Raw genomic sequence first — 24,518 nt, 5'->3', positions numbered from 1 at the left:
TTAGCGGTGTTTATAATAATTTAAGAAAGGTTTATAAAGTTTTAACAACCATAAGGATTTCCTTAATGCAGCAGACAAATTGCAACATGATAATTATAATTAAGTCATCAATCAGATCACATAAAGTCATTCATTCTGCAGGAATCTAATTTTGCACCCCACTGCTTTTTTGTTTCAAGTAGGTATAGTAAGAGAATATCTTCTACCTTTAGACAAAGTTAACAAGAAAAGGTATTAAGCAATGATGACCCTGGACTTGAAAAATCAGTACCAATGACGTCAACATTAGAATTATTATGGTCAAAGGATAAACTTAAATAGATATTTCAGGCCCAACTAGGCATAATTGGGACCTGCAAATGTTGAAAATAATGATGAATGTTGTCTACCACATTACCATATTGCCTTAATCATTTCATTCTCTCAATCATCACCTTTTTATAGCCTTCTCATTTGTTTCTGTACGGTTTAAAATAACGGTCCGCAATTGTAGTCCAATATAAAGGATTTTGAGGTCTCTACAACGACATGGTGTCGGTAATTTCAACCGCACCGGTCATATTTTCTCGCATTTTGTTGTAACATAAATGTTTACGGCGCAACTTAACATGGAATTTAAAATCATGTTTGCTATCATTCAATCTACAATACCATGTCTTAAAGGATTGTAAAATGTTTAGGGAATTCTTGTCTTTACTACTAAAATGAAGTTACTAAAAAGGTTAAAGCAGAATTTCGAGCCTCGAAACATGCTTTGACACAAGTGATCATGTGAGATTTAACTTATCTAAACTTTTTTGTATCAAAAAAGTTCAATAATTAAGTAAACCCTCAATTTTACTATCTCCCATCACCATTTCTTACATATTGTCCCTCCATGCAAAAAGTAAAAGAAAGAAAAAAAAAACATTGAAATTTTACTTGAGAGTGTGATAGAGAACAAAAGAAAGGGACTAAGCATCTGTCCATGCTGCAAAAACTGGCATCTGAGGCAAAGAAAGGGAAGGCCTAAGATGTTGTGAAGGGTCCCAAGAATTCAAATTACTATTTGGAGCAGAAGTAACCAATAGTTTTGAAGCTGTTGAAGGCATTATTCCAGAGAGATTTTGCAAGCTTGTTCTATCTGGACTACCTTCTCTTGAACTGCTCAAACTTGTAGCCAATGAAGAAGCATTTGATACATGTGTTCTCATCTTACTTGCTTCCTCAACTACTTCTTGATGAAACATGTTATCCAAAGACACTGAGGAAAAAGTTTGATGAGTTCTTTCATTCTCAAATCTTGGTTGATTCTGTTGAAGTTGTTGATGTTGGGAGGATTGATACAGAACCATATTCTTCTGCATTGAAATTGCTTCTTGAGTGCTATTGTTGTCATATGCAGAAGAAGGCTTGTTTTGATCAATGTATTGAGTTGTACTCATATCTACCACCTCTTTGTTCCTTCTAGCTTGTTCAATGTTGAGAAGGTTACTACTAGCCATGATTTTTTCAACATCATATTTTATTATATCAAAGTTGGTCACTGCATTTGCTCCTCTGAATTTTATAGCTGCAATGTCATAGGCTTCAGCTGCTTCCTCTTGAGTACCTAAAAGTTTCATTTCAATGAGAATACTAATTAGCTTTAACTTTCATGCTAACCTTGGATTATATTTTTACTTGGGAAATTTTGATCCCACAAACATTGGAACAGAACATTTTGATAAAATTGAAACATATTTTTATACGCGCACAACTACTAGCGGCACATTCATGTAAGTGACATCTAGTGCTCACAGAAACATGAGCATTAGACATGACACAGACACGGAGTAATAATTTAAGAAAATGTAAGTGATTAAGCATATCCACATGTGTCTAGTACATTACAATATTAAATTGGTACATGATCAATGGAAAAATAATTAACCAAAGAGTATGAAAGAACTCACTGAAAGTTCCAAGATATAGATCTTTATTACCAGCTACTCTACCAATTCGAGCTTGCCATCTTCCATGTTGATGGTGTCTGCTACCAAGTGAACAAGATTTTGAAAGAAAAAAAAAATACTTTAGAAATTTAATAAATATTATTAATTATATTTTAATGGTTAATACTAAGTAATTGATATAGCCTATAAGACCTTGTTACTCCTCTGTACATGGAAGCCCCTCTTGAGAATCCACTGCTTTTTCTGATAAGATCAAAGTTAAAGATGTTATGAACAAGTAACATGAGATGATAGAAAAACTAGCAAAGATTTTTTACCTTCTTAAATGAGCAACATATTCCTGTCTTGTCATATTCTTCATTTCCTCAAGTTGATTTTGATAATTTTCCAACTGTTATAAGAGAATGAAACAAAATAAAAAGTCAATTAATAAACCTTATAAATGGAATTGAAACAAAAGACATGGAAACAAATTAATGATTGTTATTACTAACAGGGAAGTTTATGTGAGTGGATGGTCCCCAATACTTGAGTGCTGCTTGATCATAAGCTCTAGCAGCTTTTTCTTCCATATCATAACCCCCTAAAATCAAAATTTTGGAATGACTTGAATGAATATTAATTTTCCTCATGTTAAAAACATAAGCAAATTATTACCAAGACAGAATCTAATAACAAAAAGATACTTCTAGTATGACTTTGAAAATCTTACCAAGATAAACTGTGTCTCATCAAATATTTGAGTAGCATAAGCATTCCCCGCCAAGCAAAGAAAGCAAAAAACAAAATAAAAAATGAGAATGGCAAATAAATAGATGTTAATCTTTCAGAATAAATGTGTCACAAAAAAATTAACTAGAAAAAAACAAAATCAAAAAGTGACAAGATCTTTAGATTCACAGCGAATTTAACGAAATCATAGTGACATCGTAATTTTGACAAAAACTATATTTTGGACCGTCCGCAAAATCATCGTGTGAATCCAAATGTTCACATAGTATCATTCTTACCTTGTCTTCCTTTTCTGCTTTGGCCTTCTTTCTTGCAACTGTTGTCCCATAGATGAGCTTCATATCTCCCAGTCCACCTATGCCTAATAAACAATTCAAAACATACTTAATATTATAAATAATAAATAAATAAAAAGAGAAATAAAAAACTTCAAACAACATAAGCACTAGTAAAAAAGATTAGAACTAAACACACCTTGTTACACCTCTATATTGAGATGTTCTTTGACCAAAAGTATCAATAGATTTCCTATGAACAATTTGCTTCTGCTCAAATTTTTCACTTCCTCTTTTCTTTGTATCCATAGCAACAGAATTTTCAACAACAGCAGATGACATATTCTGTGAGGTTGTAACACAGCTAGACTGAGAGCTAGGACTCATTGACAAACTCAAAGAATGCAAATCTCCATAAGCCATTGAACCAATATTGGATCCACATTCGCCTTCATTTTCCTCTACAACAGGAACAATCATCTTTGACTGATCATGTCCATGACTAGCTGGAAAATTCCTTAAAACCCAGTTCTTTAAACCACTAAGTCCATGATCTTCACCCATGTTTGATTGATGAAAATTTCCACTTGAAGTTTGACTTTGCTTTGACCCTTCTAACATCAACTCATGGTTTCTCATAGTTGAGTTATAATATGACAACTGTTGTTGGTTGTTCATGTTTTGTTGAATTTGATTTTGGAACATGCTGTCTAAGCTCAAAGGCATTGTTTCTGTGACAGTACTACTACATGCATAATGAGGGGTCCCCATAGTTTCATTACCTAAAAAATTCTCTAGTTTTGGTGCTGAAGTAGTACTCATTGCTTCACAAAAATAGATAAAAAGTGGGATCAAGATTCAAGAATTTTAACGATTACCATACATTAATACACACATAATACAACAAAAAACTTTGAACTAACCTTGTGTTTGTGACCTGCTAAGAGCTTCCATTTCATAAAGAGATCCATCAGATTTGAGAGGCATAATGGGAAGTAATGAATACAAGCCAGCATTTTCATGTTCAAGTCCATAAGAGTAACAATAGTTACTAAGAGGAGAAGAGTGGTAAAAGCTTGCTTGAAGTGGAACTACTTCAGAAGCAGAAGCAGAAGCAGAAGAAGAAGGCAGTGAATGATGATGAGTGTGTGAAGTAACACCAATATTATTCATTTGAGGAGAGAGTGAAAAACCTAACCAGTTATTTTCATTGTTAATGTCAACACTATCATCATTGTTTTCCATTCTCTTCATATTTTCTCTCACAAGATAACAGAATTTCAAGGAAAATATGTCTAGAAGCAATGCAACTCAATCATATACTAATCATACCATATCTAAGTATCTAACCAGCAATGTAATGAAATATATCTATAAACTCTCTTTGGTTTTTGTGTGCCTTAGTTAGTATATAAGGGTATATGTATATCTAAAGGGAACAAAGCAAGTTCCTTTAAACTAAACAAAAAGAATGTATTCCAGCAAGCAATGCTAGGTCTTCATTCTATGGGGATCCGTGTATGAGAAAGACCTTCACTTTTGCTTTATTCTACGCTCCTTTCATTCCCTTTTTTTTTTGCTTTTGTGTTAAGAGTGTGTTCTCACTTATCACACTCTTTTGTATTTGTATGATAATAAATAATTGAAAACCCTATTGGAAAATAGTTGTTGTCATCCAAAAAAAGACCTGTGTGTTTCACCCAAAAATGGAGATGGCAGAGACCACATTCTTGTATAGTAGATGCAATAAGTCCCTCTCAGAATTTATTGGTCATGCTAGGTGTGCACATTGCATTGCAAAGCACAAAAATGTAACATAAAATTCATTTATTGTAGTGAAACTTGCTATTCTATTTTGTTTGATTGGTTGCTTTTCTTAGAATTTGTGTGGTGATAACTTAATCACTACTACACTTGTAAGGTAAGTACTACTGAACTTTTTTTTATAGGTAAAGGAATTTTATTAATAAATAAGTGTTCGAAACAACATCACATCTTCTACAAAGGGTTGCAAATGCGTCTATACTATCATGTGTTAATCAACTAGACAATCTCAAAATTACAAGTACAAGAGCTCTAAACACCCCAACTAGAGATACCATGCATAAATGGACCGTCAACCATTTATAAACACATTATCAACTATATCGAGCAACAATTACAATGTGTGTCGCAGCGGGCGCAATATCTGCAATCACAACCGTATCTGTGACCGCAACTTAAAATCATGGTTGACTTGTCAAAGTAATTTTAACAAAAATTACAGTCAGATTTCAACAAAATCACTTGTAAATATTCACGGGGCGTAGACAAAGTCCTTCATCCATCCATCTAGCTCCCTTCAGTCACTTCAAAACAGTTCGTAGATACTGCTCTGGACCCCTACAATACTTCCTAACTAGAGGACATGTATCTGCCACCAGTACCCCACTGTTATAATAATAGGGGCTGTAATTCCAACTTTGTACTACACCATTCTCCACTGCTAATGCGGTGTGGGCTTGTATCTCCTTTTGGATATTCATTAGGAACACACACAATTACCATTAGGTAAAACAAGTAGGTATAACTATGATACTCCATCTTTAAAGCATTGTCTTTGTTTTGTACTTTTGTCACTTTCTTAGAGATGGGGTCACCACAATTCTGTTAACTAACAGTATGTTTTTGAGACTAAACTTCAATAATGTATCATTATGTACTATATAATATTGCATCAGTTTATTTGAAGTCCACAGTTTTAACTTTTAATCCCTTACCTACCACATTGTAGTTCATGTGTATTACGCGACACATAAAGTTTTTCTCTCAAAAAAAGTAGTGTGTCCCCTAAAAAAAATATTAGGGTAAAATCTCAATCACTCATTTATTTCTACTGCATTCGGTTAAAGATTAGAAGAAAATCGAAAGTTGAGGAGTTTCAATTAACACCTTTAAGTTAAAATGTCATGAGAAAGAATATGTTTCCATGGACATAACGATTGTTAAGATTTCAAACTAAAAACTTACCAATTTCTTGATCAGGTATAATTTAAAATCAATTTTTTTAAATGACAAAATAAGGTTAATGATCATGTAAATGTTAGAGTAAGTTAAAGGAATGTACCCACATGACTTTAGTGTCAAGGGTGCTTTTCTGGAGTCAAAGTGTTGTGTGGGGGTAGGATACAGAACAAAAACACAATAAAATAAAAATTCTGATATGTGACATGATCTGACCTGGCCCAATCCTACTTGGGTGACTATACCATTCAGAAGGCACCTAGAATAGGAAGGTTTTGGATAAAAGAAGAATAATTAAAAAATTTGGGTTCAAAATACATTACATGAGTTTTTGAGATGGTCCTTATTGATGTCAATATTTGCATCAAGACAAAAAGTGTAATATATATGTGAAGTCATCAACATTCTTCAATAGGGAAACTAGCAAGTGGATAAATAATCACACTCTCTTTGTATCACTTAATCATAACGACCATGTAATCTTTCATTTTTTTTCTATAATTATTCATTTCTTCTTATGTTTGAAATTGTCATGACTCATCTTCAACTTGTATAATAAATAAAGAACTTTGGTATATTTTACTAATCCCAACATGGGATTTTTGGTTGGTTTCCCATAGAAATATAGAGCACGAATTTTACCAGAGGGACATAGAGAACTTTTTTTTTTTTTTGAAGGAAGAGGGACATAGAGAACTTGTTGTTCCAATTATCCAAGTAAAAAATTTAAGATTCAATATTATGATCAAAAGTATATGTGCTAATGTAATTTGCCATATGCATTTTGGTGATGCAAATAAGTAACGACCAACCACTTTTTGATGGAGCGAGAAGAAAATATGAAATACTACTAGAAACTTACAATAAAGTACACCCTTTGGATCAAGTATAGATGTTCCCTTAATAAAGATAGGTGAATTTTAATTTATTCTATCATTCTATTCTATGTAGTGGGAATGTGGGACAGTTAACCAAGGTCACCTTCACCCTCAGCAAGATTACTTTATGTGAAGGGATTTTTGGTACAGTCCTTGCTATACGTTTAGCAAATTGGTTAATTATTAATCCCACTACAATATAGTCCTGGCCATGTTTGGAACCCGGGTTCCCTACATTCTGAAAACGACGCAATCACGCAGTCATGCATTCTAGACTCTTTAATTGAAATCGGACAATGCAAATTTAACGATAGCAAATATATTAAAAAAAATTATAAAAATCGGATGGCCGAAACCGAAATTTCCCTGCAAAATATCTCTGAACACTTGTGCATGGTTAGACCCAACCCTATTGATACTTTAAAAATATAGATTCCGTTTGATGATTACAATGATTAATTTACATGCAAATTTGCGTGACCAGTGTCGTGGAGACAGAAATTCTATAGTGCATGATTTTGTTTGATAAAAGAGATCGAAAACGGAGTTTTTAGCAGTGAAAGAAAAGATACAGCGCAGGACCAGACCAGGAGGAATGTTGAGAAATAGAAAAAATACCCTCTTTTTGATTGTGGTAATCATGACTATATCCACCCAACAAGCACTAGAGAGTAGTAGAGACCAATTAACATTTTGCCCCAAGATTGAAGCATTTTGTTAAAGATAAATAAAGAACTCTTGTACATTGCCTTGGTCAAATTTGCTTTCTTTCCATTCACCATGCTTTTTTCCTTCTTGTGATTATCTTGTAAACAATATTGGACTAAGTAACCAAGTGATGGCTCAAGTGGGTAATAAGTTTTACTAAACAGCGAGTCGTTCGAAAGAACCTAAGTTCAATTTTTGGATAGAACAATTCTTGATTAGACTTTACTTACCTTGCAGCCGAACTTCATGTTATTAGGACCCCTTCCCCTAAGAACCAGAGGGTGACAAAAATATATTGGACTCGCTAATGAATACAATTCTTTCTTAGCAACCTATTAGGTTTTCTATAGGGAAAAATGTATGTTTCACTTTAATTAGAAATATGGCCTAAATATGGTTCATAAGTCTAAATAGTTCTTACTTTTTCTTTTCAGGACCAAAAGAAGTCTTACCTTATAAAGCTCAAAGTTTAAAGATAGGAAAATGTCTAAATAAATCTTTGTTTCTTATTTTTTAACAAAACATCTAAATAAAATTTTAAGCTAAGGCAATTGAACAATCATCACCTTCCCAATATTGATTTGTGATGTTAAACTTAAATTCCAACATATTGTTCATAAAATCATACGTAATCTACATTGTTAGGATTATAAAAACTTCACTATAACATTAGCATCATGCTATTTTACCTCATTTCTTGTACTAATACTAAGTAGCTATAGCAACAAGAACTATATTGTCATGTCACACATTAAAAAACAGTATATAAATTATTCCATTGACTCAAATAGTAAACATTGAAACAATATTTTTGATCATAAAGACAATGATCATACAAATCCTCAAATATCAAACCTTTCTATTAAGGCCAAAACGTGATGAGAAAAACTTGTCTCTAACCCAAAGAGGAGACCAAGAAAGCAAGGCAAACAAACCTGTCAAGTGACCAAAAACAATTTGCTTAGGTGGTTTATTTGCCAAAATTTTATTAACAACATGTCTAGCAAAAACACTAGCATCCGTTGCTTTTCCACCTTGAGAAGCTCTTGCTCTCTCCGATATAGCTTCCTTAAAATCCTTATAAAGCTTCCAATCATAATCACTTAATTTCTCCAAATTAGCTTTCCCTAAATTTGATCTAATGGATCCAGGCATAACCAAAACAACATTGATCCCAAATGGCTTCAATTCTAACCGCAAACTATTTGACATTGCATGAATAGCACTTTTACTAGCACAATATGACCCTGCCCATGGTGTTGAAATATTGCCAACTACACTTCCAACATTAACGATGGTTCCACTTTTTTTCAGAGCCATGTGAGGCACAACTTGTTGCACCATTCTTAGTTGTCCCAAGGTGTTAATTTCCCATGTTTTTCTAATAGTGTCCAATGGTAATTCGGCTAATGGACCCGTGCTACCTATTCCGGCGTTATTAACTAGAATATCAATACGTCCGTGTTTTGATATAATAGTGTCCACGGCTGAAATAGCGCTTTGATCAGATGAAACGTCAAGTTCGAGTGTCTCTATGTTGTTATCTGACTCAAAATCTGACATGTCTTTTATCCGACTTGAGATGTCAGAGGCTATGACGCGGCAATTTTTCTCGGCAAATGCTTTGCAATATTCATAGCCAATGCCACCTTTGGCACAACCGGTCACTAGAACAATTTTTTGTTCACTCATTGTTCTTGTGTTTGATTTCTCTAGTTGAATACTTATAATAATTATACATGGATGGATGCTAATCTAATTACATCAAATTAACTATCTTATACTAATGTTGCTCATTATTAATTTGTGTGTTTTTTGTCACATTAGAAGGTAAAACAGAATATTCTTTGCAACTAATGCTTCTTTGATATTGGATTGGCCGTCTGGCCGGTTATTTGTTGGAATTGTTTTCTTATGGTTGCAGTGATGGGGATGTTATATTCCTGTCACTATCTGCTGGACAATTTTGCAACAAAACATGGCTCCATGACCATAGGTACAAGACATTTTCAGCTTTTAATGACAGCCACTGGGAGGAATTTGGCAATGTGATGAGAAGCTCTAATTGTACAAATTTTATTCTCAATGTTTTGCAAAATAAACAAAATCCAATCTGCTGTAATTTTTATCCTTGTGCTCAACATATTTTTAACTTCTACAAATTTCTTGAGAGGTTCTCATAACAAGCCTTTTTCCAAATTTATGTGAGAAATATTACATAAAGTCAAATAAATGGAAAATATATAATTAATTTTTATGCGATGAAAATTGTATCATTTACTTTTTGGCCTTTTAAGTTTTTTTTTTTTTTCATTTCAAACCTTTAAGTTGCAAATGTTGGACATTTTAGTCCTTCAAGTATTTTTTGGTTCATTAAGTAAGAAATATTACTTACTTTGTTCCCTTAATGACAAAAGTTTTGTAATTTGATCCCTTAAGATACAACCGTCATGTTAATGTCTAATGTTTGTAACTTAAGGGTTTGGACTGACTAACGTTTGTAACTTAAGAAACTAAAATGTGTGAAACCAAAAAAATTAAAGAGTCTGAAGTGTTAACGTTTGTAAGTTAAATGATCAAACAAACAAAAAAACTTAAAGAACTAAAGCAAAACCTAAAAAGGACCAAAAATATCATTTAGTCATGATTTTTTTTTTCTGTAGATGAGTGACCTAGTGGGCACACTCACAAATGGAGGGAGAAGGGTGGAAATCTGAAATCAAACTCAAAGACATACATAAAACGTCCTCACAATCAACTATTAGGCTATAATAATGTGGGATACAATAGTATCACTATTCTTTAAACATATGGATTTAAATTGTGTGCAATCACATTGTTGTGTTTTTACGTAGCCAACTATATCATTGATCATTTGATTAAGATACATACTTGAAATTTAGATCGTATGATCATAATCGAATGACCACCAATGTATTTGACTTTGTGCTGTCACAGAATTGTGATTGCTGTGTTCACACAATCTAAATATGTAAAAATTGCTTAATCTGTCAGATAAACCATTTCTAGTAAGAAATTGATTAGTACATGACTACATAAACATGAATGATGTATGAACTGGTTAGTCACAAGTGTAAAAAGTTCCACATTAATAATGTGAACAGAAGACAGAAAAATTGTCAAGTTAACTTGATAAAGAAAACGAACCCTGCTAATATCCCATGGGAAAATGAAATGGAAATTAATAGAATTGCCCAAACAAAGCATACAGAGTCAACAGAAAAAAGTGAAATTGGATAGCAACTAATCTGATTACCATCCAAACCTGTTAATATTACAGTGTATGCATGGGAAGAAAAAGTTGTTTTGTGCACTTTCTCTTTCTGAGTATTTAAGTAAAGCTTTCATTCAACCCAATGGAATGCCATTTTCCTCTGTACCTCTTAGCCCCATTACTTGACTTTACCCCACGCCCAGTCCATTTCCTCTCTCTCTAACATTAATGTTACATGTCGTACTCTTGGATGAGAATCTCTTTTATGACTACTTTGCTGACCACAACATTCAGTATTCTCTTTTCCTTTTTACCCTCATCTCATCTTACTTCCAAATATCCAACTAAATATCACACTACTATCTAATATTGAATTGTTCTATAGTGTACAAGTGATACAAGTCTTGCATCGTGTATAAATATGAAAAGACTTACTGAGTTAATGATGTAAAACAAACTTATGCATTGTGTGTAAGATTATTTTACTTGCACACATCAGACAAAGTCTCTGCTATCTTAGATGATTTTTAGGGTGGAGAATTATATTTATATGGCTTACACATTTGAAAATCTTTTGAAACTCTAAAAATAATTGATGTTGTTTCTCGTAAATAGAGGTTCATAGTACTATGTATCCTCACGGTTGAGACGATGACACACTTGGTGTTGATTAGTCAAAAAATAAGGTAATTGAATATTATTACCTCAAAATCTAAGTAATGTTGGGTTTTCTTATTTTTGTTAAATCAACACCGATCAAGTCGTTTTCTAAATTGAAAGGATATACAGGAGAAAGATAAACACACAATCTTGGTAACATAAATGGGAACTCTTCATTTCTTTTGAAAAAATGGGAGTATTCTACCGCGTGACACTTATGGTATAAATCTATTCAAGGATCTAACACATTTCTACTTTAGTTTTGATATAGGCAAAACGACAACCTAGTCTAGATTAATTTCAGGCCTGCAGCGAAGACATACTAGATTTTCTTTAACACAAGGAAAAAGAAGCCATAAGTAGTACTATGTGAAAAATTGTGGAAAAAATAAATACATAGCTTAGTCCTTTGCATCCTAATTTATTACTAAAGCCTATCCAAACCAAACTATTCACATTCATAGGACAATGAAAGAGACCAAAGAAGTGCAAAACAGGTTGGAATGACCTTGGAAATTCGATGTACAATTGGTGGGATGGTTGAAAATTGAAATGCTACGGATTTCTTTCAGTTAAAAACAGGATAAAGCCAAAGCTTTTGTCCCCATTGGACTCACTCACTCACAGGTTGCTATCATATAGTATCTGCTACAACTCTACACAACAAGAAACCAGCATGGTGTCTTTTATAGGAAATCACCAAATTGGTCTTTGAAAAAGTTGGTTAGTCTCTAAAACTTGACAAATTTAAAACAAATTCTGAAATTACAAATAGCCATTTTCTTTAAACGGTATATATGACGCACGGATACGGACACATACACTGAACATGACACGGACACTGATACATCGACACCGCTAATAGTTTGAAAAAATCACATAATTCAGTGTAATTATATGTGTAGGTGTTGTGTCAGTGTCGGACACGACACATGTCCGACACCAGGACACGTCTAATCCGAGAATTGTTTGTGCTTCATAGTAAATACATGACATTAGTTAAACGGTCTAAATTACAAAATTCTGAAGTTAGTACATAAATGGAAAATGCTGCATATTCAAAATGCATGACTCTGTATGGTAATAAAAAAGTTACAAGTCATATATGAATTTCTTATCACTAGGACTATTTTCGTCTTGTCATGTCCAATATAACTATTTTGATTAACACTTTTTCATTAACACCAATTCATTTACTAATAATAGTTGTCCTGTTCGATTTAGGATGGGAAAAAAGCATTGGATATTCTTTCTTTACTTGTGCATTTTCACTTCTTTTTTTTTTCTCCCAAAGAATGATGTGATAGGTTAAGGGTATGTTTGGTTTGCACTTTGCAGTCACAACGTACACATTTAGGCTCAAATGTAATTCCAATTTTTCAACAGTTAACCAATAAATTTAGGAAATGTGTTTGAAAGTGTGTTCCTAATATTTTTTTTTCAATAGAATGGACTTCATTTATGTAAGAATGTCATAAAAGAATGAACAATCCTTACCCGATTAGTAGTGTATAGTCCACTCCAACTGCTACAGATACTTCAAACCAGTTACTTAGAATTTTTAAACTAAACAATTGAAAAGCTCAAATTAGCATTACATCTTCTAACTATTTCTATCACTGGCAGTACATCTTCTAACTATTTCTATCACTGGGAATGACATATAAACAGCACTTGCATGTGATGGTCCAACATAACAGTTTTTTGCTGTCCAGATTCCAGAAATATCCTTCTAAACAAGAAAACGCAATTTTTTTTGTCCGGTCCACAAGTATAATTCCAAAAGAATGCGTTGTTTTTTTTATGTTGCTCAATAGGCCTCTCAATTTCTCTCTCGATCAGAACATAACTCCCGATCAGCTTTTTTCAGAAATGTGAGCAATTTTGAGGGGCCTATTGAGCAACCGTCTTGTTTTTTAGAAACATGGGTTGTAGATGAAATTGGGCCCAGATAGTCCAGCTTGGGGTTAAGGGCATGGTAAAGGGCCAGCACAAGTACCACCATGACCAAGCCCCATATGCCTCAACAGCAAAGAGAATTTTATTCTTGTAGTTACAACTTAAAATTATATTACCATTACTGTTAGTATGTTACTTTCAGAGTTTCAGTCTTTAGGTATATACAACTATTTACAATTTCATTATAGTGGTTAAAACAAGAACAGCTTACATATGTGATAATTGTCATTTCTAACTCAAGTTTTGTTACAATATAATTAAGTTCCCAATAACTGTATAAATTACAAAAGATTTATAGATTGAATTATATAAATATGATTTTTAACCATATATCCACAGCATATTACATGTTGCATCTTGTATGATTCACAGTGAATGGTATTCTAATAATACAACTCTTAAACTTAACTTTCCTAATGCTAAGCGAATTTACAATTTTATACAGTACAGTTAAGCAACAGGCACTTTGCAGCAAACATCAAAAACATCGTCTAAGGGGGCATGATCACCTGTGCCTTCGTCTTTCCTTGCATATAATAGCTCTTTCCCTCTAAACACAAACATCCCTCCCTGACAAAATGTAAAGAATTTTATCAATTTAGGAAACCCAAGTTGTAAAGTAAAATATTAAGTTTGTTTTCATTCTTTTGCCACCAGATTAATGTATCAAACCTGCTGCAAAACACCACTTCTATCATCTGGAGTGGCTTCTATTGTATAGTTCTTGACCGCTTTTTGCAAAGCATCAAATCTCGATAACACCTTTGCCTGTTAATATCATTTTGAAGTCAAACCACATATTTACCAGCATGCAAAATGGAAATTGTCTAACAATGTATATATATGTATGTATGCGCGTGCGCGCACACATATTTGTATTAAAGAAAAGTGCAAGGTAAAGCTTACACTGGCTGGGTTGAAAAAGGTTCGGCCAAATCCATAGTAGAGGTCAAAAAAATTGTATGCCTGAAAGAAGGCGAAATTGGTTAAAATAGACATTTACAAAATGAGTTCTAGTAGGTAAATGTTCAACATGATATCCGTGCATTACCTTACGGTCAGGGTCTGCATAAAGACAATCCATTGGAAATGGTAACTGAACATACAATACCAGTAGAAAAAGAAAATATCAGTTGAGTCTTGACGTCAAGTACATGTTCATACCATATAATAATTGCGTAAATTAGATGAATATTCTTCAAAATTCAGATATGCTAAAGTATAGAGAACCATATCCATTAAAATGATCATCCATACTGCTATCCTTGGCAAATTTGCAACACAGATAGTGACCCTTCAATGAAGTGAATTTAAAATTAAACCACAAACCGTTGAGGCAGAATATACTTGAGCCTAGTAACCCAAGATAACTTGAAACAAAAACATAACAATTGATCTAAAAAACTTAAAATTATTGGCCATGGATTCCTACCTTCACCAAAAAGAGGTAAGTCGTACATGGTATAAATGTATCTCTAACTCTATCTTTTTTCTAATTCTATTCTGAAATCTATAATTAAAACTCATAAATGGCAAAAACAAACAGGTGTCAAGCCACTGATTGTTCCAAATTGGTAAAACCTACCCTGCATCTCTTCAACTCACAGAAACTTCCTCTTGGCCACCTCCCTCACAAAGGCAAACCCTTCCTCGACACACTCCACCCACCATATGGATCTGTCATTTGTGCATATTTTTCATAAGGTATACATTTCAAAACTGATTTTTTTTTCTTTTGAAATCATTCCCATGTCATCTCCCTTGCTGATGAGGATCACGCTGAAACTTCATAAATACCAGCCACATTCTTCTTTCTTTGCCAGTGAGGATCTGTTCATCGATGGCACACTGATCTCACCCGCAATGAATCCTTCCAGCAGTCTTGTGAATACAATTTTCCACAGTCTTTCCCTGTCCAACCTACATCCCCACTTCCTGAACCCACGATACCTCACTTGGTTGAACACTTAGCAGATCCATCACAAACTATACTAGTAACAATAAGGTCTTCCACTTTTCATTCCTTTATTTTTTGGTCTCACTCAAGTTTTATCATGAGATAGATCTATTAATATTTTCTTTATTTATAAAGTTTTCTATAACACTAAAGAGCCTGATGATGGTTACAGGCTGCTGAAGCTGACAAGGTGAACCTAAGTCAGAATCATTCCATCTTTCACAAATATTTTCAAATCACTGTCATGGTAGGTCTATTTCTTATCCTTTGAACCACTATTGGCATACTTATATTTCGTTTATGCAGAAGTGTTATTTACCCAAAGTCATTGAAATGGATTTCATCCTTTATTCCTTCCCTGTGTGCTTAATTTGTATATTGGCAATTTGGCACAACATTGATATCACTGACACAACATAGAACTATTACACATACTCATGTAACTGTTTTCTACTTTTCTTTATTAAGGTTATACCGAAGATACTGTAAAGATCTATGAACCAAAAGAACAAATATATCAAAGAGAATCAGTGTGAAATTTGTTATGATTACACAAGTGTCTGGTATGTGCATTGTATTGCTTGATATTGCCAATTCAGTCTTTTTCTATTAATATATTTTAAAATGCAGTGTGGTTACATTCAATTATCTTGCTGAAGAGCCTTTTAACAACTTTGGCTCATCAGCTGTGGATTTCTTGCAAAAGCTCTTGCCAAGGCTCGTGAGTCAAATGTTCATCTAGATTCTCTCCATGTCTTTTCTTACAATAATATTTCTCAATGTATCAAATCTTTCATGAGAATATACTTTTATGCTACAGCGGTGAAGGTTCACTATTATGTGATGTTTGTTAGATATGTGTCGAATGCTACGTTGAACTTAATTTGATGATACTAGATTGGTAATTTCCGTCCGAAACTACTCTAAAGAGGTAAAAAACCCTAAAATACTCAAAGACAGACTTGTTAAATGAAGTTACTCTTTTAAAGCCTCATAATTCCCTAGGGAAACAGTCAAACACTGAAATGACAAAGGAGGACAAGGAAACATTACTCGTTCAGCAAGAATACGAGCTTTATTGGGGGCACCAACGCCCACTGCAATTAGCTTGACACCAGCTGCATCAAACCTTGATTTGGATTCTTTCAATGTTGAAGCCAGTTCCCAACTAAGAAGAACAGAAGACAATCCACAGTAAGAACAACTATCAGTCAAACAAATCCCGATTAATAACCAAAAGCACAAAGGCAAAGATCATTAGTTACCAGCATGGGCATCCAAAATGCCTTAAAAGTGCCACCACAGCTATTCCCTGTAAGAATTAACTCTAATCACCAACCACATATTAACATCAACCTATTAATTCAACTAGTTAGTATCTATTTTGATTGGCTAATTTGAGTTTATCTACTGACATAAGTTTTGTGAGGCTATTTGGGATAACTTATGAAAACAGACATTGTCCATAAGCTGGTTTCAACTTATTTTCACAAGTTCTCCAATTTAACTTTATTTTATCTTTTGCTATAGCTTATAGCTTATATATACGCACATATCGTGATAAGCTGCAAATAAGTAATTTATTATTTATCCAAGTAAGGCCTTGATCTGATACAACTTCAAATTAATTTAAACTAATTCTAAGTCATACTTTACTTACCTACAGGCCAAACACTAGGTTAACACCAGAATAAATTAATTTCAATTCAACTAATTCTAAGTCAGACTTTACTTACGACCAAAATGAATTAATTCCAACTAATATATCAACCTCAAATCAATTTCAACTAATTAACTCATACTACTTCAACACAACATTAACAAACAGGAGGGGTGATTAATCTAGTATTCCATAAAGCAAAAACAACAATTTAGGTCCAAAAAAAAAAAATTGTGATGTGCCCAAAACATTTAAAGAGTAAAAATCAAAACTTTTTTATACGAACATAACCATTCTGACCTGTTCCTGATCCCAAAGATCTTTGAACATGACAGATTCCCCAGCAGCAGTGAAAATACTAACATCGCCTAGATTCTCTGCAATAGTGGGACTATACTGTGAACTCGAAGCTCTAGCAGAAAGAAGTCGTTTGTTTCGGGTGCCGATGAATGAAGATTTGAAGGTATTAGATTTTGGGGTGTAGTGAATGGTAGAGGAGGGGTAAGTGTGTGAATTCGGGGGTGTGATAGATGGATGAAAAGGAAATCGAAGAGATTGTAGAGTTGTTGCCATTGATTTGTTCTGATTTTGAAATGAAGATGAACCCTAGAATAGATGAGAGTGTGAATTGAAGGTAGCTGTGAAGAGAGAGCCACGGATATTTTCAGTGGCGGGAGAGGTTTTCGTTATTCCACGCCAGTAACTGAATGTGGTTTCAGAATTTCTTTTTCTTCTTGCAAAATAAATATATAAATCCATTATTATTTTGACCCCCTATGTTTGCAAAAGTTGCGATTTTGGCCCCCTATGTTTAAAAACAACAAAACCGCCCCTTATGTTTTGGCTTCTTTGCACTTTTGGCCCCCATGGTCAACTTTAACCTGGTCCACGCTGACATGACACCCACATCACTTATGTGAGGGGCCAAAATCACAACTTTTGCAAACATAAGGGGCCAAAAGTGCTATTAAGCCTATTTTTTATTTTTTTTAATTCATTTTTTTCCATTTTTTTGTTTTGAAAAAATTAAAAAAAAAAAGGTTAATATGTCTTTACCCCCTGTAATTTAGGCGAGTTCCAGTTTTCCCCCTGTAAAAAAGATTCTTTCTATTCCAACCCTGAAATATGAAGATTCTTTCGAAAACCCCCCTGATCCCATCTAAATCAGATTATTTTTTAATATACATACCACATCATTAAATCATTTTAATAATAAAAAAAACATTAAAAACTGAAAATCTTTTAAAAATAACAAAAAATCAAATTATTTTTTTAAAAAGATTGATTTTATTTTTAAAATTTTAAAAATAACAAAAAATCAAATTATTTATTTCGAAAAATAAAAGAAAAAAGCAGAAAAGACATTTAGATTTTTTTTCAAAATTTAAAAAATTAGAAAAAAGTTCGGATTTTTTTTCGAAATTTAGAAGATATTTGAAAATACTGGAATTTAATTTTCAAAATAAAAAAAGTTTAGATTTTTTTGCAAAACAAAAAAAATGAAAAATATTTAAAATTTTAAAAATCTGGATATATATTTTTTTAAAATCCAATTACAATAGAAAAATTAAATTTTAAAAATCATATAATCTGAAGAAAAAAATTGATTTTAGTTTAATTAAAAATTTTGGAAAAAAATCTGAGAAGCTTGAATTACATAGGAATATTTTTGTAAAAAGAATTATTAATGCGTGTAAAATTTTAAAAAGTGTCTTATTTAAGAGACATTAAAATTTAAAAAGTGAGTACCTCAAGTTACTCTTCCAATCTCTTTTGAACTAAAATTGATTTTTTTTTGTTCAGGTTATATGATTTTCAAAATTTAATTTTCATATTGTAATTGGATTTTAAAAAATATATATCCAGATTTTTAAAATTTTAAATATTTTCCAGTTTTTTATTTCACAAAAAAATCGAAACTTTTTTTATTTTGAAAATTAAATTCCAATATTTTTAAATATCTTCTAAATTTAAAAAAAAAATCCGAACTTTTTCTAATTTTTTAAATTTTGAAAAAAAATCTAAATGTCTTTTCTGATTTTTTTTCTTTTATTTTTCGAAAAAAATAATCTGATTTTTTGTTATTTTTAAAATTTAAAAAAATAATCAATCTTTTATTTTTTTTTAAAATAATCTGATTTTTTGTTATTTTTAAAAGATTTTCAGTTTTTAATGTTTTTTTATTATTAAAATGATTTAATGATGTGGTATGTATATACACACATATCATGCGAAATGTTTTTTTGCAGATTTTTGTTTTCATTCTTATTAATTTTTCCAATTTTTTAAAAAAATTTCAGTATTTTTTTCATTATTTTCAATTTTTATAAATTTTCCCTCTTTTTTTTAATTTTTTCAAAACAAAAAAATGGAAAAAAAAATGAAAATGAATTTAAAAAAATAAAAAATAGGCTTAATAGCACTTTTGGCCCCCTATGTTTGCAAAAGTTGCGATTTTGGCCCCTCACATAAGTAATGTGGGTGCCATGTCAGCGTGGATCAGGTCAAAATTGACCATGGGGCCAAAAGTGCAAAGAAACCAAAACATAAGGGGCGGTTTTGTAGTTTTTAAACATAGGGGGCCAAAATCGCAACTTTTGCAAACATAGGGGGCCAAAAGTGCTATTAAGCCATTATTAAATTATGGGTATGTTTGGTAAAAATAAGGTTAAATTACACTAAATATTATTTAAGTTTGAGGTTTGTAATACATAGGTCTTTTAAATTATTTTGGTCACACACAAGTCATTTAAATTTGTAAATATTTTCAATTTAGTCCTTATGTTAACCAAATGTTACAAAAATAATGATGTGGCAGTTAAGTGTATGATGTGGTAATTAAGTTTGTAAACGATGGACATTAGGATATAAATTCCCATCAAAAGAAGAGTTCAAGAAAGTTGTTTTCTATTATTTTGTGTATAATGGCTTTGATTTGAGGTCATAAAGAATGACAATGAGAGGATCAGAGTTGGTTGTAAGGATGGATGTGTCCTTGAATTGTTTTATGTTTTAAGATGTTTGATGAGGATACATGCCATATCATACATATAACTGTTACATCATCGTTTTTGTAACGTTTGGTTAACTGAATAACTAAATTGAAAGTGTTTACAAACTTAAAGGACTTGTATGTGATCAAAATAACTTAAAGCACATATATGTTACAAACCTCAAACCTAAAGGATCTTTGGCGTAATTTAGCCTAAAAATAAACTATAAGCTAGTTGATAGACGATTTTTTTTAGAATATATTAAAACTAACAATGCATTTTAACTGGCACAAGAAGTGCCAAGGAAGAATACATAGGAAATAGTTACAACCAATTACAAATATGAGAAAGGTTAAAAGCCTAATCCTAAACAGTCTAGAGGATTAGCTTAATTCTATCTAGATCACTCACACACAAGCAAACCAAATTAAAAAGGATTGAAAAAGGAAATTGTCTGATAACAACAACAGATCAACAAAAATTATACAAATCCAATGTCGAATCCAATGTCATATACTCAAAAAAAAAAAGTTCACCTAAAAAACAAACGATCTATTGATTCATCCGCTCCACAACCACTCAGGCAAAGCACATAATCTTGTTGAATTATGTCGCGTCTAAGTGAATTATCCCTTGTTGAAATTCATTTACAAAGAAGCCGTCAAACAAAAAGAGAGACCTTCAAATGAGCTACTTTATGGCAAATAGTATGATACAATATGGGTAAGTGGTAACTCCGCAATTGTTAGCATATTATAAACTATGTTGACTGAATAACCTTTTGATGGATTCAAAAGTCATTGCCATTGATCCACCTCTCCAACCTGCAAACAATATGGTGAAGCACTGTGCAACACTCCCTGACCATCTCTTCTTCCCACACAAACAGCCTCATTCTCCACTTCTACGCCCCCCATCTTAAGGAAAACATATCAGCGACTGTCATCTCCTGAGAGTCAACTAACTCAAACAAACGATTAAATTTGACACTCAACGGGACACCACCCTCTGATCAATCTAGAAGAAAGTGTTAACCTCATCTCCAACTATCCTCCTTAAATTATTATCAAATTATAAGCTATTGATGTATATACATATTGGATCCACAAAATTATACATCAAGTAATACCCACATAATTTTGCATACAAACTTTAATATAATCAAATTAACACTATTTAAAATAGAATTCACATGCAATTATACAATTTATGTATGAGTATACACACTAGTATTTCTTTTAAAATTGTGATTTTAAATTTAAATGATGTTAGTTTTTGAAATATAAAATAATTTATAAGTTTTATGAAAATTATAGGAGTTAGTCTACTCGATAGTAGGTTTTAATTAAATGATTAAATTGTTAAAATTAAGTTGGAAAAAATTATTTAGCTAAATAATTATTAGAAGAGTCACTATTTGAGCAAGTTAATCATTGTGGATTTTTTTGCAAACTAATGTATCATCCATTTTTTTTTGAAGAATCTAAAATGAAATTCATTCAAAACGCAACGAATCCTAGCAAGCACAAGGAATGTTTGGTTAGGAGACTTAAATAGCAACATACAAAGGAAAAGTGTGTCGTATATATGCAGAACACCCAAACAAACACCCATACATCAAATACAAACTTCTACAAACAAACCAAAAACACCTTCCACTAAGGGTACCCGAAGCCAATAAAAACTAAGCACCGAAACCCAAAAGTCATCTCCAAAAACCAAAGTCTAAACGCATGCGCAATAGCAAAAACAAATCTTGTGCCAAACCATTGCAAAACCCCTCTAAAATAATCATCAAACCTACCAAAAACCCGTGTAATCGCACTTTGCTTCTCTTCTGCAGTTGAGTGCAGTTAAGCACATGTAAATCACCACCTAAAAAACACATACCACCCCACATAACCACAATGAACAGATAACTCAATTCTTGAAACAAGCTACACCGTCTAAGTATTTGAAAACCCACAAAAAACATAACCGCCACCAAAAACCACCACAAGCACCACTACAAAAATCAGCACTAGCCACCATGAGCACCAACACAAAAGACCCAGTATCAACACCACCATGGAGACCACCATAAAAGCACCGCAAACCAACACAACCAAAAATCCCTGCCTTTCACCACCATAACACCAACACAAAACAACCGCCTTTCACCACCATATCACCATCACAAAACCACCTAAACACCACAGTTCACCACCACAACAACCACCACCCCTTCGCCACCACAAAACCACCCAAGCACCATATAACACCACCTCTTCATCACTGCAAAAACCATCACCCCGTCACCACCATTTCTCTCGACCAAACAACGGAGGAGGTCGCGGCGTAGCAGCCAACCGCTACTGCAAAGTGAAGCTAAAAACGAACTATATAGATATGGAGCGGATCAGACCAAACGAAGATGAAACTGGACAAAAAACATTCCAAAACAGATCCCAAGAGGACAATACGGTGGTGATGTTCAGAACAACCAGAGCAACCACCCTAACACCCTGCGACTAACCAAAAGAAAACGACGTCGGACCTGGAAAAAGAAAAGGGGATAAACAGACAACAGGAAGAGAAAACGTGAAACAAATCCAAAACGCACGGCGGCGCACAAGAACAGCAAAACTACCCAAAACTCCACCACCCAAATCTCCACCACCTACCACCAAGAACAATAACCCAACTGAACGAAGCATATGGCGGCGCACAAAAGCACGGCGACGGCGGCGACGACAGATGAGTTTAGGAGATCTCCGGTGGAGAATGGTAGAGACAATCCCAAAGGGAGAACGACGACACGGAGGAGGAGCCTCATCACATCATCCCCTCGTGAGTCTACATCAGAGCAAGAGGAGGTTGGATTTGTGGGGGAGAAGGCTCTGCGTCTGGTTTAGAGAGGGTTTAGAGAGAAATTATGCGATTAGGTTAAAGAGATGGGTTTTAAAAAAATAAGATAATGTATCATCCACTTAAAAGTAGTGATTTTGAATTGAAAAAAAAAATCAGTTTTTAAAAAGTTGAAGGTACAATTTCTAAAATTAATATTTCTCTATTAAATTCATTTTTTTTGAAAGACTATTAAATTCATTAACATATGCTCTTTAGATTAATCGATCAATGGATCGAATATCGAGTTTTAAAAAAGAACATATGTCTTCCTATCACATGTTAACATTTTCTTTCAGTGGTGCAGGTTCATATTGCGAGAATGTTAAAGTTTTAAAGTTGATTAATAATAAGAATAAATGTCAATAAATAATATGTATAAACAATCAATTTCTTATATTTCTTTTTTGAATGGAGGAAAAAGGACACTTTATTTACTTTTTTATAAAATCAATAAGGTGCAAAAGTATCACAAGAATGGAAGCTAGGTATCCAACTAGGTTGACATTCCAACCACTCACAATCAAGCAAAAAAACATATTAAATATAAACAGGAGTACAATAGATATTTAGTTAAAAAAAAAACTCAAGATACAATCGATCAAAAAAGAATAGACAAAAGCAAGGTAGGGCTTAATGATAAAGTGCCTATATACATCACTCATCATAATATATAGAGGCGGTGCTCACCTTAAATATATTCAGTTAAGCATGTTAGAATTTTCGTTAGCCATGAATCATAGATATAAGTAATTGGTATATTTGCGTTACATTGAGATAGATAAAAAGATAAATAAGAATTTGCGTACCTTTTAGACCTTTAGATTGTAGAGATAGTCAATGATAAAACTATGAGAGGTTGAATTACCTCATCGTCCTTTAGATTCAAGTGTTAAGTAAGTTTTCACCTATTTAATTGTTTGATGTGATAAGTTTAAAATAATTAAATGGCTTAGGGTTGTGACCTTTCATTGGGATGAACTAAATGGTTCAACTCATCACGGTTCATTTAGAAACAATTGTTCAATTAAATTATTCATCAACAATTGATCATGATTTATATTATTAATAATTTGATTAATTGCGGTTTTTGTCTCCTTACTTCATTTATTCACGGAAATGGTCCTTCTATTTTACTCTGTTCTGGTCCCTATTCAGATTTTTTAACTTAAAAATGATAATATATCATATTTAAATTTAACTTTTTAGGGGGTTTTGTTGTAATTTCATAGGTGTTTATCATTCTACATCTTTAGGTCGTATGTTACTTCATTTAAAATACATTTTTAAACCATATGCCGAAGAGACCAATACTAGGTGATTTTGAAATGAGAGGGCTAATTTCTTGAGCGAGTGAAAATAGGAGAACCTAATCTATAATTAAGCTTTAATAATTTCATAATAATTCATTATGTTGATCATTTGATTAATCATTTCTTGAACTACTTAATTGGACATTTTTATGATGGAAAATACTTGGTTGGTCACATGTATTTTTTTTAAGGGATGTCACAAGTATTTAAACACTCCATATATGCACACACATATATTTGAGAAAAGGTAAAAAGAGAAAAAAAAAATGTCTATTTTTCAAATAATTAATTGATATATTTTTATATATGTGTGTCAAAATAACGT

At 32.7% G+C, this 24,518-nt stretch overlaps 3 protein-coding genes across 3 annotated transcripts; all 3 read right to left on the bottom strand.

Annotated features, from left to right (window-relative positions):
* Positions 1-675: 675 nt before the first annotated feature.
* LOC146901205 (AP2-like ethylene-responsive transcription factor ANT) lies at positions 676-4,246 on the bottom strand. The gene is made up of 9 exons (XM_085731387.1): positions 3,865-4,246; positions 3,141-3,765; positions 2,945-3,027; positions 2,647-2,655; positions 2,429-2,517; positions 2,252-2,325; positions 2,127-2,177; positions 1,935-2,011; positions 676-1,591 (listed from the first exon to the last, which is right to left on the bottom strand). The coding sequence occupies exons 1-9, from the start codon at positions 4,193-4,195 to the stop codon at positions 954-956; spliced, it is 1,977 nt and encodes a 658-aa protein (XP_085587513.1). The 5' UTR covers positions 4,196-4,246; the 3' UTR covers positions 676-953.
* A 4,133-nt stretch (positions 4,247-8,379) lies between these two features.
* On the bottom strand, positions 8,380-9,222 carry LOC146901204 (short-chain dehydrogenase PC-15-like). Its single transcript, XM_085731386.1, has one exon. The coding sequence runs from the start codon at positions 9,220-9,222 to the stop codon at positions 8,380-8,382; it is 843 nt and encodes a 280-aa protein (XP_085587512.1).
* A 4,369-nt stretch (positions 9,223-13,591) lies between these two features.
* Positions 13,592-17,718, bottom strand: LOC146901203 (Thioredoxin superfamily protein). The gene is made up of 7 exons (XM_085732246.1): positions 17,302-17,718; positions 16,607-16,653; positions 16,395-16,509; positions 14,436-14,480; positions 14,291-14,350; positions 14,057-14,152; positions 13,592-13,954 (listed from the first exon to the last, which is right to left on the bottom strand). The coding sequence occupies exons 1-7, from the start codon at positions 17,572-17,574 to the stop codon at positions 13,835-13,837; spliced, it is 756 nt and encodes a 251-aa protein (XP_085588372.1). The 5' UTR covers positions 17,575-17,718; the 3' UTR covers positions 13,592-13,834.
* Positions 17,719-24,518: the final 6,800 nt, after the last annotated feature.

Source organism: Medicago sativa, chromosome 8 (genome assembly GCF_051527215.1).
Source record: "Medicago sativa cultivar Bolivia chromosome 8, Bolivia_mono, whole genome shotgun sequence".
NCBI lineage: Eukaryota > Viridiplantae > Streptophyta > Magnoliopsida > Fabales > Fabaceae > Medicago > Medicago sativa.
This window is presented reverse-complemented; position numbering and strand designations above follow the sequence as displayed.

Excerpts from the sequence above, each read along its gene's own strand:
- LOC146901203 (XM_085732246.1), bottom strand. The coding sequence starts at position 17,574 with ATGGCAACAACTCTACAATCTCTTCGATTTCCTTTTCATCCATCTATC. Across the intron at positions 16,510-16,606 it reads CATTTTGGATGCCCATGCTG|TTGGGAACTGGCTTCAACAT; the intron begins GTAACTAATGAT and ends TGTTCTTCTTAG. Across the intron at positions 13,955-14,056 it reads GAAGTGGTGTTTTGCAGCAG|GGAGGGATGTTTGTGTTTAG; the intron begins GTTTGATACATT and ends ACATTTTGTCAG.
- LOC146901204 (XM_085731386.1), bottom strand. The coding sequence starts at position 9,222 with ATGAGTGAACAAAAAATTGTTCTAGTGACCGGTTGTGCCAAAGGTGGC.
- LOC146901205 (XM_085731387.1), bottom strand. The coding sequence starts at position 4,195 with ATGAAGAGAATGGAAAACAATGATGATAGTGTTGACATTAACAATGAA. Across the intron at positions 2,326-2,428 it reads CCACTCACATAAACTTCCCT|TTGGAAAATTATCAAAATCA; the intron begins GTTAGTAATAAC and ends CTCTTATAACAG. Across the intron at positions 2,012-2,126 it reads ATGTACAGAGGAGTAACAAG|ACACCATCAACATGGAAGAT; the intron begins GTCTTATAGGCT and ends ACTTGGTAGCAG.